We start from the raw sequence: 15590 nt of genomic DNA, 5'->3' as shown, positions 1-15590 counted from the left end.
CTCCATTATACTTAAGTGCAAAAGTTAAACTATTTTATTTGCCGTAAATGGTAAAAAAATTTACGTACACAAAGTAAGTTAATTTTCCTAATTTTCTTACTGTTGACTGACTCAATCTACATGAACATTTCAGACAGGATATCCTATTGATTTAGCAGCTGAATCCCTATACAGTTTTGGTATACCCAGCATTATGGAAACAAATATCATTAAAATGGATCATTAAACTTCAGCATGTAAAAATGTAAATGAAATGGATGGTAATTGTCTTGGGCTCAGAATCTGATTCACCATTCATAACATTTCCAGCCCTCTGTCTTCATCCATTACAGTTTTTTTTTTTTACAGAAAAAAGTGATGGGGTGTCTTTTTTTTGTTGCAGCTGTTACATCACATCATTATACATACATCTAAGTAAAGATCTAAGTAAAAGTGACAAAGTATTTATTTTTAGTTAATTGGCACCTCTAGTTTCTGGTGTGAGACTTTCTTCTGTGTCTGTGTCACCAGTGGCTGGACGGGATGGAGATCAGCCGATCAGAGCGGATCAGAGCCTCACAGGGCCTGGAGCAGGTGAGGAGACGAATCAGAGAGCAGGAAACCGAGTACCTGAGGAGAAAAGAGGAGCAGAGAGAGCAGGAGGAACAAAGGAAGAAAGAGAAGAAACCTGGCTACGATGGGCGCTGGTACACAGATATCAACAACCCAGGGTGAGCTCAGAGTTCTAGATTTACTGCTGCAGCAAAGGTTTACTATAAGTTAGTTTTAGCTCCTGAGGCTGAATTTGAAGCTAGTCTGGACGAGTTAAAGATCTCAACCTTGAGTTTTCCTTCTCAGCTCACAGGATAACAAGGAGAACCAGGAACTGAAGGAGAACCCGAGGAGCCCAGAGGAGGAGGAAGAAGAGCAGGAGCGAGAGTTCTGGCACACACCCTGTGCTTTCACCCCCGAGTCTCGTCTGGAGGCTCATCGGCACCTGGAGGAGAAGAGAAATACAAACAGGAAGTAAGTCTCTGAGTCCTGCTTCAAATCCAAAGATTTTGAACTTTCACAGTTAGAATTATTCAAAAAAATCCTAAATATTTTCCTTTCAGATTGTGTTTCTTGCACAATCTATTAAAAACAAAATAATTAAACATCCTTAATAAAAACAAGAAATAAAATCATTAAGCATAATATGTATATAATAGTTAAATGTGTGTGTTCATATAAACCTATCCTATAAACAGAAACCAACATCAGAGAGTGTCTCAGCATCAGTAGTGGTGGTCTTTGGTCTCTCTGACTGCTGTTCAGGATCTTGATCACAAGATGTCGCTATAACATCACCTGAGCCGAAACCCTGATAACTGCAGCCAGAAACAAGAGAACACTGAACTCATGGCATATTCAGGTCAGGATGCTGCAGTTACCATAGCTACCATTAACTCCAACCCAACTATTAGTTTAACTCCTGCCTCCTGTGATGGACCTCCGATTTTTCCGCTCCAGCCTTCCTCAACATCATTTAGTTCGCTTCTGCATTTCTATCAGTCCTGCACAGTGAACCGCATCACAGATACAGCAGCTGAGTGAAAAACTTTTTATGATCAAGTTTCTTCTAATTTATGACTTTTAAAAAAATTTAACTGTAGAATATTCTTCTGTTTAGAATTAAATATTGGCCTATTGGTTAATTATAAATGAGTTTACTGTTCTCATTCTACTGTTTTTTGTTTCAGTAACATCACTGATCCATCGTTTTCTAATATTATATATATATATTATATATATATACGTATATATATGTATATATATATATATATATATATATATATATATAATAATTGTCCTCCTTTTTTCAGGACTCTTAGGCTTCTATCACATTAGCTTTTTCAGGATACACAGCTGGTTTCATGTTTTGCCAGCACAGCTCAATAGGAATCATGTCCAAATTTTCACCCTTAAACCTTCAGTTTGTTTCATTTGAGCTTGAATGGGACCTGCTGCTCTTCAGCACGTCTTATGCCTGAGCTCAAGGTCCTGCATGACAGAATCCACAGTTCCATCAACAACTGCAGGTCAGCCGAGGCCCAAACCATAATATTACGACCACCGTGTTTGACTGTTGGCTTGATGACATTTCCAGATGAAAGACTTTCTAAAGGGTCCTCTTTGATCTCATCAGTTCCTAAAACAAACCAGGCCTTCCAGTTCTTTCTGGTTCTCGTTTAGATGCCTACCGTAGAGGTCATTTGGCCATTTTGTCTTGAATATGCTGTTGAATCATGAACTCTGACCTTAACTGATGTGAGTGTTTTAAATGCTTTCTCTGGTTCCTGTGGGACCTCTTGGATGAATGGCTGATGCTCTCTTGGATAATGGATCTCAATGTGTTTCTGTGGGGTTGTATCCTTAGAAATGGCTTTGTGATCAGATTTTAATTCATGGCAAAAGGATTTTGAGTTTTTTGACGTTGAACTCTCAATGTGTTTTCCATGAAGAATAAGAAAAGTTGATAAAAGGCAAAACATGAAGAGATGACAGACATTAATCTGACGTCAGCAGATGGGATTAAAAGAAGAATCTTTTGTCTGAGTCTGTTCAGGTTAATGAGGAGCTTAATTAACAGGCGGTTCTTTAACCATTCCAGTGACGTGGGGTCCATAGAGAAAAGCAGGGTCAGCTGGAAGTAGGGATTTAGTTTAGACTGACGGAGGCGTCAGACAGAAAGGCTGAACAGAGATTTAACGCCTCAGCACAGGACTCTGAGTTCTGTTGCAGCTCGCTGGGACCATGAAAGGATGTTTCCTTTGATTCCGTCCAGGACCGCTTGATTTAGACGTAGATCAAAAGTTGAGGAAGGGATTTGTTTGAAGGTGAGTTAAGAAAGTTAAAAATGAGCAGAGAAGAAATTCTTAATGACATTGACTGAATTGCACATTTCATGAATAAAAAAGGGGAAGTTTTATTTATTTATGAAACATAATAATTTAAAACCAGTCCAAATGATAACTTACTTGATTTATTATTAGTTGCACTTATTTCTTTCTCTTAATGATTTGAGGAAAAAAAGGAATTAAAACATTCAAGAGAAATTTTATCTGACTGGGTTTAGCTAAGAAATTCGACTTGTCAGAGATTCTGAGGCCCATTTAACAAAGCAAGGTAATGCAGAATCAAACTATGAATTGATCTAGGCTGAGGTTGGAAACTCTGTTCTTGGTTTCATCAAAGCCACAGTGAGTTAGTTTAATCAACTCTACAGCTATGAAAAACCAAAATCAGTAAGGCAAGGCAAGGCAAGGCAAATTTATTTCTATAGCACAATTCACTACAAAGACAATGCAATGTGCCTTACATAATTAAAATGCAGGAAAATAAAACAGAATCAAAATAAGTAGGAAAAAACAAATAAATAAATAAATGAAATAAAAAATGCAGAAACAAAAAAGAACATTAAAAACAGTTGGACTAAAGAAAATAAGAAAGTTGAAGTAATGATGTTTCAGTTGAACTGTTCAACCAGAACAGTCGAAGGAATTCCTAAACAAATGTGTTTTAGTCTTGATTTAAAAGAACTCAGGCTTTACGCACTTTTACAGTTTTCTGGAAGTTTGGACAGTAGAGCCCAGATTTGATGAGTCACCATTAATCAAATAACTCACATATTGTAAATATCCCCAGTACACATCATATTGCACACACTCAGTTTTCACAGCAGAAAACTGAGTGTGTGAGAAGAATACTGACAACACATTAAATAACAAAAAGCAATGAATAATGAAGACACCATAACATTAATGCATAATCCCTCAAAATTTCCCAGACCCTAATTGATGTGGGAACAAAGGAATTTTGAGCTGATTGGGCCTACATCTAGGAACTATGTATTGTTTAACAGATGGTAGTAGTTCGTACTCTGGCTACAGCATGTGGGAGGGTTCCATCAAAGCTCACTGTGCTTGTCTAAGAACCTTCTGTTTATACATTGTCTGCAGGAAAGAGTTTTCTGTCCTCCTTAAATCCATAATGACTGTCTTCACCAGCCCGAGCTTTGCTTTTAACTGCTGAGAAATTTCCGTACCAAGCCGAGTTCCCATACTGGATAATACAGCCAAACACCCCCAAACCCCTGAGTTCTAAGTTAAAGTGATCAGCCTCTGCTGTATGTATAAGCAGAGGGAAAATGTAATGAATCTATGACAACTAGTTTAGGTTTTAACTCTTCAATCACTTATTATAGTCAGCAGTAACGATGGATGATAAGATGAGCTCATTGATACTGAAGCACTCAGACCCCTCAGCAGGGCCATTATAGTTCGAGATAAATTTATATGACAAATTACTTTTGACATGTTTGATGATTTTCTATTACAAGTGTAGTTTCTTTTAAATCTCTTTCTCTCTCTCTCTCTCTCTCTCTCTCTCTCTCTCTAGTGCTCATTTAAACCTTCTATGTTGTGATTTTTTTGTCTGTCTTCCATTTGTAACATCAGCACCAGATTTTAGTTCACATTAACTCCATTATTCTAGTCATTTACTGTAACTCTGATTGTGATGTATAAAGGTCAGTTCAGACTTTCTAATAAAACGATGCTGTCAAAGTCAATGGATCATTGATGGATAAAGTCATTTGTTAAAGAGATCTCAGCCATTGCATAGTGGGGTGACTTTACAGCAATCCCTCTTCCACAGTAATCTCACGGTTATGCGCTGATTGAACATTTGGCCCAACATCCATTTCCAATATTACTATTTCTGTTATGATGGATTACAAATATTGTTTAACATATTTTTTCCACTACACTGACATTGCTACATTGCTGAATAGGATTTAGGTCAGGGTTAATGGAAGGTCACTGCAGAATAGTTTTCAGATTTGCGTTTTTGGTCATTTTCCTGTTGAAGAACCATGACCTTTGACTAAAACCAAGCTTTCTGACACTGGGCAACACATTTCTGTCTAGAATCCCTTGATAGTCTGGTTCAACACACCAACAAACCTTTCTCTTTCATTACTTCACAACAAATCTTTCAAATGTTTCAGGCATTAATAGTCTACGTGCTTTAATCTTGGCATGTATAGATTCAGACTATGTCAGTCTTTAAGCCCCACTGAACAATTAATCAGACAAATGTTTCACCTCATTATATCTGATTTCCAGCTTCTCCCTGATATTTTATATTTATTTACATGATTTGTAATCATTGACAGGGGAACCATATTGTTAACAACAAATAGCAGAACACCTGTTAGACCCCTCCGAGTTCAATGCCATGTCTTTGGCTACAGGGTTATCTAGTCGCCATTTGCAGCCTCACTTTTATTTTCATTGTGTCATCTTTACTCTTTTGTTCTGTGATTCACGTGTCACAGAGGCGGGTGTGTAGCCATGATTAAAGGCCACACAAATAAGCCTGATGAGAAAAACATCCGCAGACTGATAATAAATACAGAAGGCCTTCAGAAACCCTCACTGGATCTCAAGGTCAGACCAGACATGCACAAAAATTTATAGTAGGTAGTATTCAGCCCCCTTGAACTTTTCAACCTGTTGCCTAATTTCAGGCATCAAAGGTAAATATATAAAATTATAATTCTTTGTCAAGAATCAACAAGAAGTGGAACACAATCATCAAGTGGAACAAAAGTTATTGGATATTGACATTTTTTTAACAACTAAAAACTGAGGAGTGAGGCATCCAAAATGAATAAGCCCCTTTACTGTCAGTGCAGCAAACTCTCTTCAGAAGTTCAGAGAGGATCTCTGAATGATCCAATGTTGACCTAAATAGCTTATGATGATAAATAGAATCCACCTGCGTGTAATCAAGTCACCGTATAAATGCAACTGCTCTGTCTCAGAGGTTTGTTTAAAGCGCAGAGAGCAAAATGAAGAACAAGGAACAAACCGGGCAGGTTCAATGTGTTGCAGAGAAGTTTGAAGTTGGATTTGGATAGAAAAGAGATTCCCCGCGCTCTAAACATCCCAAGGAACACTGTGCAAGTGACAATTTTGAAAGAAGACCCGGCGGCCGTTCCTCTAAACTTTCAGCTTAAACAAGGAGAAGACTGATCAAAGATGCAGCCAAGAGGCCGATTATTCCTCTGGATAAACTGCAGAGATCTACAGCTGAGGTGGGAGACTCTGTCCATAGGACAACAATCAGTCATATACTGCACAAATCTGGCCTTTATGGAGGAAAGACATTTGTTAAAGATATTCATAAAAAGTCTCATTTGAGGTTTGGCACAAGCCTCCAGGGAGACACAGCAAACATCTGGAAGAAGGAGCTCTATTTAGGTAGCCTGGGTGCCATTTCGAACTTAGTCCCGCCCACAAAGTTTGAGGTCGGGAAGTTCGGTCTGGCTCTGCTCCATAGTAGCGCGAGTATTATCGCCCACTGTCAGGCGATCCAATCAAATTGTCAGGGCGGGCTTTATACGATGATGGACAGATGACCAACAGTAACGTAATCAACCACGTGACCAATGCGCGCTTGGGTGACAACAATAATGGCTGCCGCTGGAGAGTTTAGGTGAGTAGATTCTGCTATTAGGTCTGTTCTAGCAGATATCGACAGCAAATTAATTTTAAAAGAGGAACAGAGAAACACGATCAAGTCTCATCTTCTTATTATAGGCATGCAATTGCACGCTTTGATTTTTGTGGACAACAACTATGCCTCGCTTAACATATGTCACGCAGTCCATTGCTCTTATTGGTTGTAGGTCTATCCAATTGAGTGCAGAGGCATTTTTTTTCCTGGTTCGTTTGAAACACGCCCCATAATCACAGCTCTATGGAGCAGTATCAAACTCATATCCTGACTAGAATAGAGTCGGACTACGTCAGGCTACTATTTAGGTGAAACCACAATCAAACTTTTTAGCAACAATGAACAAAAATGATATGTTTGGCGTAAAAGCAACACAGCTCATCACACTGAACACACCATCCCCACTGTCAAACATGGTGGTGGCAGCAGCATGGTTTGGGCCAGGTTTTCCTCAGAAGGGACAGGGAAGATGGTTAAAATGGATGGGAATATGAATGCAGCCAAATACAGGAACATTCTGGAAGAAAACCTGTTGAGTCTGCAAAAGATCTGAGACTGAAATGGATATTTATCTTCCAACAAGAAAATGATCCAGAACATAAAGCTAAATCTACAATGGAATGGTTCACAAATAAATATATCCTGGTGTTAGCATGACCAAGTCAAAGTCCAGACCTGAATTAAATAGAAAATCCATGGAAAGAACTGAAAACTGTTGTTCACAAACACTCTCCATTAAACCTCACTGAGCTCCAACTGTTTTGCAGGAAGAATGGGAAAAAATGTCAGTCTCTCCTACAGCTGTAAAGGCAGCAAAAGGTGGTGCTACAAAGTATTAACTCAAGGGAACTGATTAATTATCAAACCATATTTTGAGTTTATTTCTTAAAAAAAGTTTGAAATATCCAATAGATTTTGTTCCACTTCATAATTCTGCACCACTTGTTGTTTCCTAACAAAAAAAAAAAAAAAGAAGAAGAAATTTTTATGCATGAAGCCTAAAATGTGGCAAAAGGATAAAAAGTTAAAGGGGGCCGAATACTTTGGTAAGACACTGTGTATAGAATAGGATAGAATAGAATAGTATTGAAAATCCCTTTATTGTCCCACAATGGGGAACAATGGTGTTACAGCAGTAAAAATATTATATAAAAGTTTTTTCACACTTATGTGGACCTTGGAAAAGTGTCAAGGAATAACTTAATAGTGAAGATTTAAAAGATAAACAAATAAAATACTGTACTGTAAAAGTGTTTTAACAATATAAATACTGTGCACCTGTAGAATAAATAACCAATATACAGCTGTGGACATTTTTACAGTAATGGATATTTGATATCACAATTTGACTATCACAAATCTGCATAGGGTTTTAAAGGAAGCCTTAACTTATAAGCGTTTTTCGGGCTGTCCATGTCAGTGTGGCCAAAGCCCAGGTTTGGTTTGACCGTCTGTCTGCCTCCAGGAGGCTGCGCTGACTCACGACTTTCAGCTTTCCTGACACCTTGAGCAGCAGAACAGCTGAGCTCTGGGTGATGAATGCTGCACAGACGTTCTGCTGGGAACCCACCAGGAACCTTCTCCCACCGTCCCGGATGGGACGGTGGGAGAAGGTTCTGGTATCTGGTATCTGGGACGGTGGGAGAAGGTTCTGGTATCTGGGTGGCTGTTTTTTGGCTAGGCACAGATTGGTCCTCTCTCTTCTGATACCTTCAGTTTAACACTTTTGTCATTGTAACTCTACACTAAAAGCCCTGAGTAATTATCAAGCACTGATAAATACTCAAAATTGTAGCTATGTGGTCTAAAATCATATCTTGCTGTATCTGCTAGAGCAAAAAGATCCAGTGAAGGAAATCATGGAATCACAGATTGTCAGGAAGAATGAATTTCCTTCTTCTGTTGTTGACCAGAGGTTTATATGCTTTATTAAAGGTTAAGTTAGAGTTTAGACAGATTTATTTATCATTTTGTACATGAGTGTATACAAAAATAAATTTTGTTTAAAACAGCTCTAGACAATTTCATTTTTGTGCAGCCTTGAAAAACAGTAATAAATACATAAAAAAAAAGTAATATAAACATATGACTGTATATTTACAGTTCTAACATAATTTTATTTTTATATATAAATAAAGTAACCTATTTTACACAACATTCAGCAGTCTAATGACAGTGGGGAAGAAACTGTTCTGGAATCAGCTGGACCTGCATCGGATGCTTCGAAGTCTCTTACCAGAGGGCAGCAGGGAGAACCGTCCATGGTTGGGGTGTGAGGGGTCATTGGTGATGTTACGGGCTCGGGACACACAGTGCTGGGATGAAATGTCTTTATGGAAGGAAGAGGAGCCCAGATGATCTTCTCTGCTGTTCTCACCACTCTCCTCACCTTCTTCCAGTCTGAGGCTCTGCAGCCTCCACACCACACAGTGAGACAGCTGGTCAGAACGCTCTCTATGGTGCTTCTGTAGAAGGTGGTGAGGATGGGTGGGGGCAGGTGGGCTCTCCTCATACTCCGCAAGAAGTACAAGCGCTTCTGTAGTTTTCTGACCAGTGAGGTGGAGTTTACCTTCCAGGTGAGGGTGTCTGTGATGTGCACCCCCAGGAATTTGCTACTGTTGACCACCTCTACAGCTGAGCTGTTGATGACCAGTGGAGTGTGGCCAGGCTGTTTCTTCGTGAAGTCCAAGAGGATCTCCTTTGTCTTCTCTACGTTCAGGATCAGGCTATTGTTTTTGCAGCAGTCCACCAGGTGCTCCTCCTCCTCTCTGTAGTCCAGGTCTTTGTCGTCTCTGATGAGGCCCACCACCGTGGTGTCGTCTGCAGACTTCACGATGTGATTGGTGATGAACCTAGGGACGCAGTCATATGTCATCAGGGTGAACAGCAGGGGGCTCAGGACGCAGCCCTGAGGGGAGCCTGTGCTTAGACTGATGACATCAGAGGTGTTCTGTCCAACCCGGATTGACTGTGGTCTGTTGGTGAGGAAGTCTAGCAGCCAATTTCGAAGGGTTGTATTAAAGCCCAGCTGTTCAAGTTTACCCATCAGATGTTGTGGGATGACGGTGTTGAAAGCTGAACTTAAGTCCAGGAACAGCATCTGCACATGGGTGTTCTTCTCCAGGTGTGCCAGGCTCAGGTGGAGAGCAGCAGAGATGGCGATCTCAGTGGAACGGTTTTGTCGGTAGGCGAACTGGAACAGGTCGAATGTTGGCGGCAGACTGGAGAAAATGTGTTCTTTAACCAGCCTTTCGAAGCACTTCATCATGAGTGGAGTCAGTGCGACAGGCCGGTAATCATTTAGTGAGGTGACCTGAGGCTTCTTTGAAACCGGAACAATGGTGGCAGACTTGAAGCATGCTGGCAGTATGGGTTGGTCCAGCGAGGTGTTAAAGATGTCTGTGAGGACACCAGCCAGCTGATCTGCACACTCCTTATACACCCACCCAGGTATATTATCAGGCCCTGGGATCTTCCTGGGATTGACTCTCCTCAGAGTTTTCCTCACTTCAGCTAATGATTAGCTGATTTATGATTGGGAAGCTGGGACAGAAAACACAAATAAGCCTCAAGGTCAAAGAAACTGACAGCCTGATTAATGGCTGCAGCTAATTGAGCCACATGGAGGAGATAAAGGTAGAGATTAGCATAAAAGGTTTCTCTGAGGTATTATCAGATCTATTCCTGGAGAACGTCTGTTCACCTGTGTGAAAACATTTTAAAATAACAGTGGTTCTAAACCATTCCTTGGACGGTCGACACTGTCAGCATTGGTCCAGCAAAACCTAAAAGATATCTCTTTTGTTATATCCCATAAAAGATATGTAATTTTTAAGAAAATATTTTATATTTAATCAGTATTAAAGCAACTGTCACAATAAATAGTTCAAATATTATGATGTGCTATTTTTTCACTCAGCATATTGTAAAAATATGATTTTAGCCCTTCATATTATGGAAAGATCCTCTTGATACAAGAGAAAACTAAGATTTTTAGGAAAATGGCTGTTTATCAATAAATCTTCAATCAAAAGGTAAGAGCAGTCAACTTTAGATTAATTAATTAGCTGATTACTCACATCCCTTGTTCAGTGTGACTCTACAAAACACAAGATATGTTTCAAGCACAGATACGCCATTTAAATAAACCTTTAGCTTTGGTTTTTGACCGACTGCAGCCATTGTGGTGTCAATACTTTTGCAAAATCCATGGGTTGTCTAACTCTCAGCGAACTCCTTCCATTTCTCCCCATTGAACTGCAGGCACCATATGGCTGATCTTGCCCCTGACCAATCAATGAGGGGAAGTCTGTTCTTGTCACTAGTTACCACTGTTCAGCCCAGGAGGATCCAGTGGGATCTGCTTTATAAAACAGGCTGGATGGGATGGAGTTGATGGAAAAAGGACTTACCTGAAGCTTAAATGTTTAATTTTTACAGCTAAATCTGTTTAACACATTGTCTGTCATCTGATCATCTGTCCTCCACCAAGAACACAGAACACCTTATGATTTAGTACCTGTGGTGCAGCAGAATTAAATGTGGTATCTTTTCAAGTTTTCCATGTTTCCTAATTGTTGAAAATTATCCCCCAGACTCAATTTATTCATGCAATCAGCCGACGAGGCAGAGAGACACAATGTACATCTGATTAGCTAACTCTCTACCCCCTCTAAGAATGTAATGTGTTATTTTCTCAATAGGGTCACAGTGAAATACGACATATTTCTACTGCCGTTGAGGAATTAACAATTAACCTGCTAGTGGTAAAATCGGAAACCAACCCTTAGATCAGAAATCCCAGAGATCTACTGCCCTACGGTTAGATACATCCCTGTTCTAGCAAACCTGAATCAAATGAAGGGCTCCTTTGCCAAAGTTGATGTCATGTTGAGGAGATAATCATTCATTTGATTCAGCTGTGTCGGTATGAGGGTGCCTGGTTGACTTCAGGTCCTCATCCTGTTCTGGTCCCTTCAGAGGACACACAGAGGAGTCTAACAAAATGTTTTGTGATGACTGCAAATAGGTTTCTACATCTATGGTTGGGCTATGTGTCCAACAGCTGAAGTGTTGACCAATTTGAACATTTTTGACAGAATGCTGATGCCGTTACAGAACTCTGCCTAATATAGTCCCGCACTGCATGATTCATAAACGAAAGTTGTCCGCGTCACCGATTGGGATTTTTCAACTACCAGTAGCAGCTCGTCTGTCTGGGTTGATGACGTAAATTATTTTGTGAAAGAGGTTAATGTTTTTCTGTCCAAACCACCTAGGTTCCTGCCCTCTTGAGCTTTGAGCTATGCCTTACGCTTCTGTAACATAAAACCAAGCTGTGTTGAGGATGGACTCTTCCTTCTCTGCAGCCTGAGTTCCACATGGCTAACTGTAATAAACTGTCTGAAGAGATCATCCTCACTTCCTGACGCCATTCAAGCCAGCAGAGAGCTGTCAGTTCTGATATTTGCATGACTCAGCTAGTTGAGAGTCCTCTTCACACCCCTCTGAAGAAGACGTGTTACAGAGCCTCAATGTCACCTTGTCAGCATCAAGAGGCCAAGCGGGAACGGCTGCTGCCTGGACAGAAAGGCAACGATGGGGATGCTCATTTGGCCTGGATTTGATATAGTCCTATTTCACAGCTTTGATAATTATCCCAGGGAATTCATAGCACAAAAAATAAAATTCCTCTGCATAATTAAATCCGTGAAAAACATTTCTACCATAGTTTGTGCTTTGTTTAACATACCTGCCAAGTCATGGCTCTAAGCTTTAAAACATGGCCCACCTGCACCCAAATACACAGATTAAAACAGCAGTATTAGTTCAAAGATCAGTTTTCATCTTGTTTACCATTCAGTGGATAAATATGCTTTTTGATGTATTTTGCACATTTAGAAACACAGACAAGGCTCTGAAAGTTAGTCTTGTTGCCTAAATACATCATTGACTAGAAGAACTTCTGGAAAAAGCAGACTTCCAGAGAAGAAAAAGAATCAAGGGGAAACTTTCTGCTTTTTTCTTAACTGAATAATTAACACATACATTTCCAACAGACACAAACAACAGAGCATTAACTACATGAGAGAAAGATGGTTTTATAACCATACTTTAAGGTTTTTCAGTCGTCTGCAGACTTGGATCTTATTCTTCACTTCTGCAGCTCTCTGACAAAAACCTGAACTAACCAGATCCAGGTTCAGCAGACTGAAGGCTCCTCATGCTCCCTGCCAGAGGTGGGGACAGCTGAGCCTCCACAGAGTGCTAAACACTCACCTGCCTCTGACACAGACCCGGCCATCTGCTGCACGGCGGGTTTAATCTATGGACGATTGTGAGGAGCGTGTTTCAGCACAGCCTCACGCAGCTAAGAAGAGAGTGGCTGAGCAACAGACTGTAATGATTATAAACGCTTTAACTTCCTGATGTCCACCTTCAAATTATGAAATGTTCGGAGCTGCCATGTTATCAGATTATAGAAACATGGCAGGGGGACTATTTGATTATTTTATTGATTTGCTGACTTACAAAGAAGCCATTAGTGTCTAACAGTGACAAAACATTTATTTTGATGTAGAGATTTCAACTTAATTAAAAACTCTAATAACATTCAAATTGATTAGTGTATAGATGACCAATGCTCTGCCCCCCGCCTCTGGAACTCTCTACCACCCCAACTTCGAAATACGGACTCAATTCTCCATTTTAAAATACAACTCAAAACCCATCTGTTCAAGATTGCTTATTCTCTTTAAAAATATCAATTTCACTGTCACAGCCTCTGTATTTTTTAAATGTTTTTAAATGTCTTTATAATTATAATTTTTATTTTTTCTGACACTTTTTATGTTTTTGTACGGTGACCTTGAGTGTCCAGAAAGGCGCCTTTTTAAATAAAATGTATTATTATTATTAATGTGTATCAAACAGTCCTGATATAATATAATGTAGAAGTTTTTGAACTAAACTTTGATCAAATCTGTGGAAAGATTTGATCTTCTGCTCAAGGCTTTACTCAGCATGTTTCCTGTAGGTCTGAGGACTGGAGGATACTTCTTCATTTTGTGCTACAATCTTTAATGATCTGAAATGATGGAAGAAGGTTATCATAAGATTTATTAGCACATGGCTCCCTGGACAGCAATGAAACATTTTATAATGCTTCCTCCTCCATGCACCCCGCTGGGGATCAGGCTTCATCATACTCAGGGTTTCTTTTCCCCACTATGAGACAAGTTAGTTAGGAGAACTTTGTTTTTACCCTACCTGCTGTTGTGACTTAAATAAATGGGCCTTTTCCATCACTCCTCAGAATCTATGATCATCGGTTGTCTTCCTGGTTCAGACTGAACAGATTTCTGTTGGCTGTCCTGTTTCTTTGCAGGGAGACGGAGAAGAAGACCAAGGCCCCGAGGACTCTGATCACAGCTGATGGACGAGTGATGAATGTCAACGAGCCCAGGTAAGGGAACAACATAGCGTCAAAAACTTTCCAGTGTTCTCTTAGGTTATCTTTGTGTTAAGTTTAGTTTAATGTCTGAAATATTTAGGATGAAACAAAAACAGGAGACCTGTGTTCCTCACAAAGACTAAAGTGAAAAGCTGAAGTTTAGTTCATGTTTCTAGTAACAGTTTTTCATTAAAGTATTTTTCACTGTGATTCTAGTGTCTTCCCTTAGGATCCATTATGATCTGGATCTTGCTGTGAAATGTTGAATTGATTCTGTTCTAATAGACGTCAGATAAAAGACTGACCTGATATGTGACATGAATCCAAGAGTCTGACTGAATTCTGATGTTTGCTGCTTGTCTTCTTCAGGCTCGCCTTTTCCCTCACCGAGGACGAGGACGCCAACACCGTGGTTTTGGACCTGGCTGTCTACAGGTGAGACCTGCCAAAACTTCTTATACATCAAAGGCATTTAGATTTGAAATTTTCAAACAGTTTTTAAAATTCTGTATTTCAAAAATACAAGGTACACATGCAGAGGAACAGACCTTTGGAAGAAATTCACATTTTCTCTCTTAAAACATAAACGTTTATGAATTTTGGGAAGTATTAACAGCCTGATCAATCTGTGCTTTCATTGATATGAACCATTGATTAAACACTGTAGAACCTTTTGATGAAACTATTCAGACCTGTGCTGAATACATTTTAACACAGTAAAGAGGGACTGACTTTAATGGCTGGAAGAAATAAAAAAAACAACTCACAGCTTCAGTAGAAAAGTAATAAAAAAACAACAGGCCACAGTTTAAATGTTGTCTGTAGATCACGCACCTGCTAAGGTTCTCTCTAGAAACACTGAAAGCAAAGTTCAAGAAAAAAGCTCTAAAGCCTGATAATTAATGTAGCTTGTTTCTTTGGTTGTGATGTGTTTCAAAATTTAATCATGGTTCCAAACTCCTGGCATTTAGTGTGTGAGAAGGTTCGTGAGCAGATTTACACAGATACAGACCTTTAACTCCAACATTCAGAACATCACCTACAGGGTGTCTGCTTATCTGTTGTTTTAATAAACCCCATTTAGAGCCTATGTTTGGAAACTTAATCTTTATTCCCCTTCTGAACCTTCTACTTCACTGCAGACACATGGACACCTCCCTGCTGGATGTGGACGTTCAGCCGACGTACGCCAGAGTTTGCGTCAAAGGAAAGGTACGCTGCTGGGAGGAGCTCCTCACATACAATCAGTTCAAACTTCTCACTGCACGGTTTCACTCCCACACAAAACTTTTAGGAGCGTTTTTAAACAGAATTTCCTTTTTTTGCTTTTAGTCTTTCACAAAAAGATGATTGAAAGCAGCTCATTTTAGTCTGTGAGAAAAGAGAAATCTTCTGATAGGGGAAATGTTTTCATCTTTTAATTCTCCACCTCCAGATGCCAGTTTTGTTTAAATAGATAAACTGAAAGTCCTGTTAAAAAGAGACTAATTCAGTTATAACATTCATCTTTCAGTAGCTTGTCCGTCTCAGGAAGAGGCCATGGCTACATCTGTTCCAGTCCATTCGGTCTGCAAGTTTTAAACTCACGGACAAA

At 39.6% G+C, this 15590-nt stretch overlaps 1 protein-coding gene across 2 annotated transcripts in view; it reads left to right on the top strand.

Annotated features, from left to right (window-relative positions):
* Positions 1-15590, top strand: part of lrrc6 (leucine rich repeat containing 6) — a 54101-nt gene that overhangs the window by 9431 nt on the left and 29080 nt on the right. The window contains exons 5-9 of one of the 2 annotated variants that reach the window (XM_038287670.1): positions 511-710; positions 838-1005; positions 13928-14008; positions 14366-14431; positions 15139-15208. In XM_038287670.1, coding sequence (XP_038143598.1) covers positions 511-710; positions 838-1005; positions 13928-14008; positions 14366-14431; positions 15139-15208 — 585 coding nt within the window. The remainder of the gene's footprint in view (positions 1-510; positions 711-837; positions 1006-13927; positions 14009-14365; positions 14432-15138; positions 15209-15590) is intronic. The other variant, XM_038287671.1, reaches the window with a different exon arrangement.

The sequence above is a fragment of the Cyprinodon tularosa genome, unplaced genomic scaffold (assembly GCF_016077235.1).
Source record: "Cyprinodon tularosa strain WSP-4 unplaced genomic scaffold, ASM1607723v1 ctg243, whole genome shotgun sequence".
NCBI classification, from domain to species: Eukaryota; Metazoa; Chordata; class Actinopteri; order Cyprinodontiformes; family Cyprinodontidae; genus Cyprinodon; species Cyprinodon tularosa.
The sequence above is the reverse complement of the archived record's forward strand: the minus strand, read 5'-3'. Positions and strand labels throughout refer to the sequence as shown.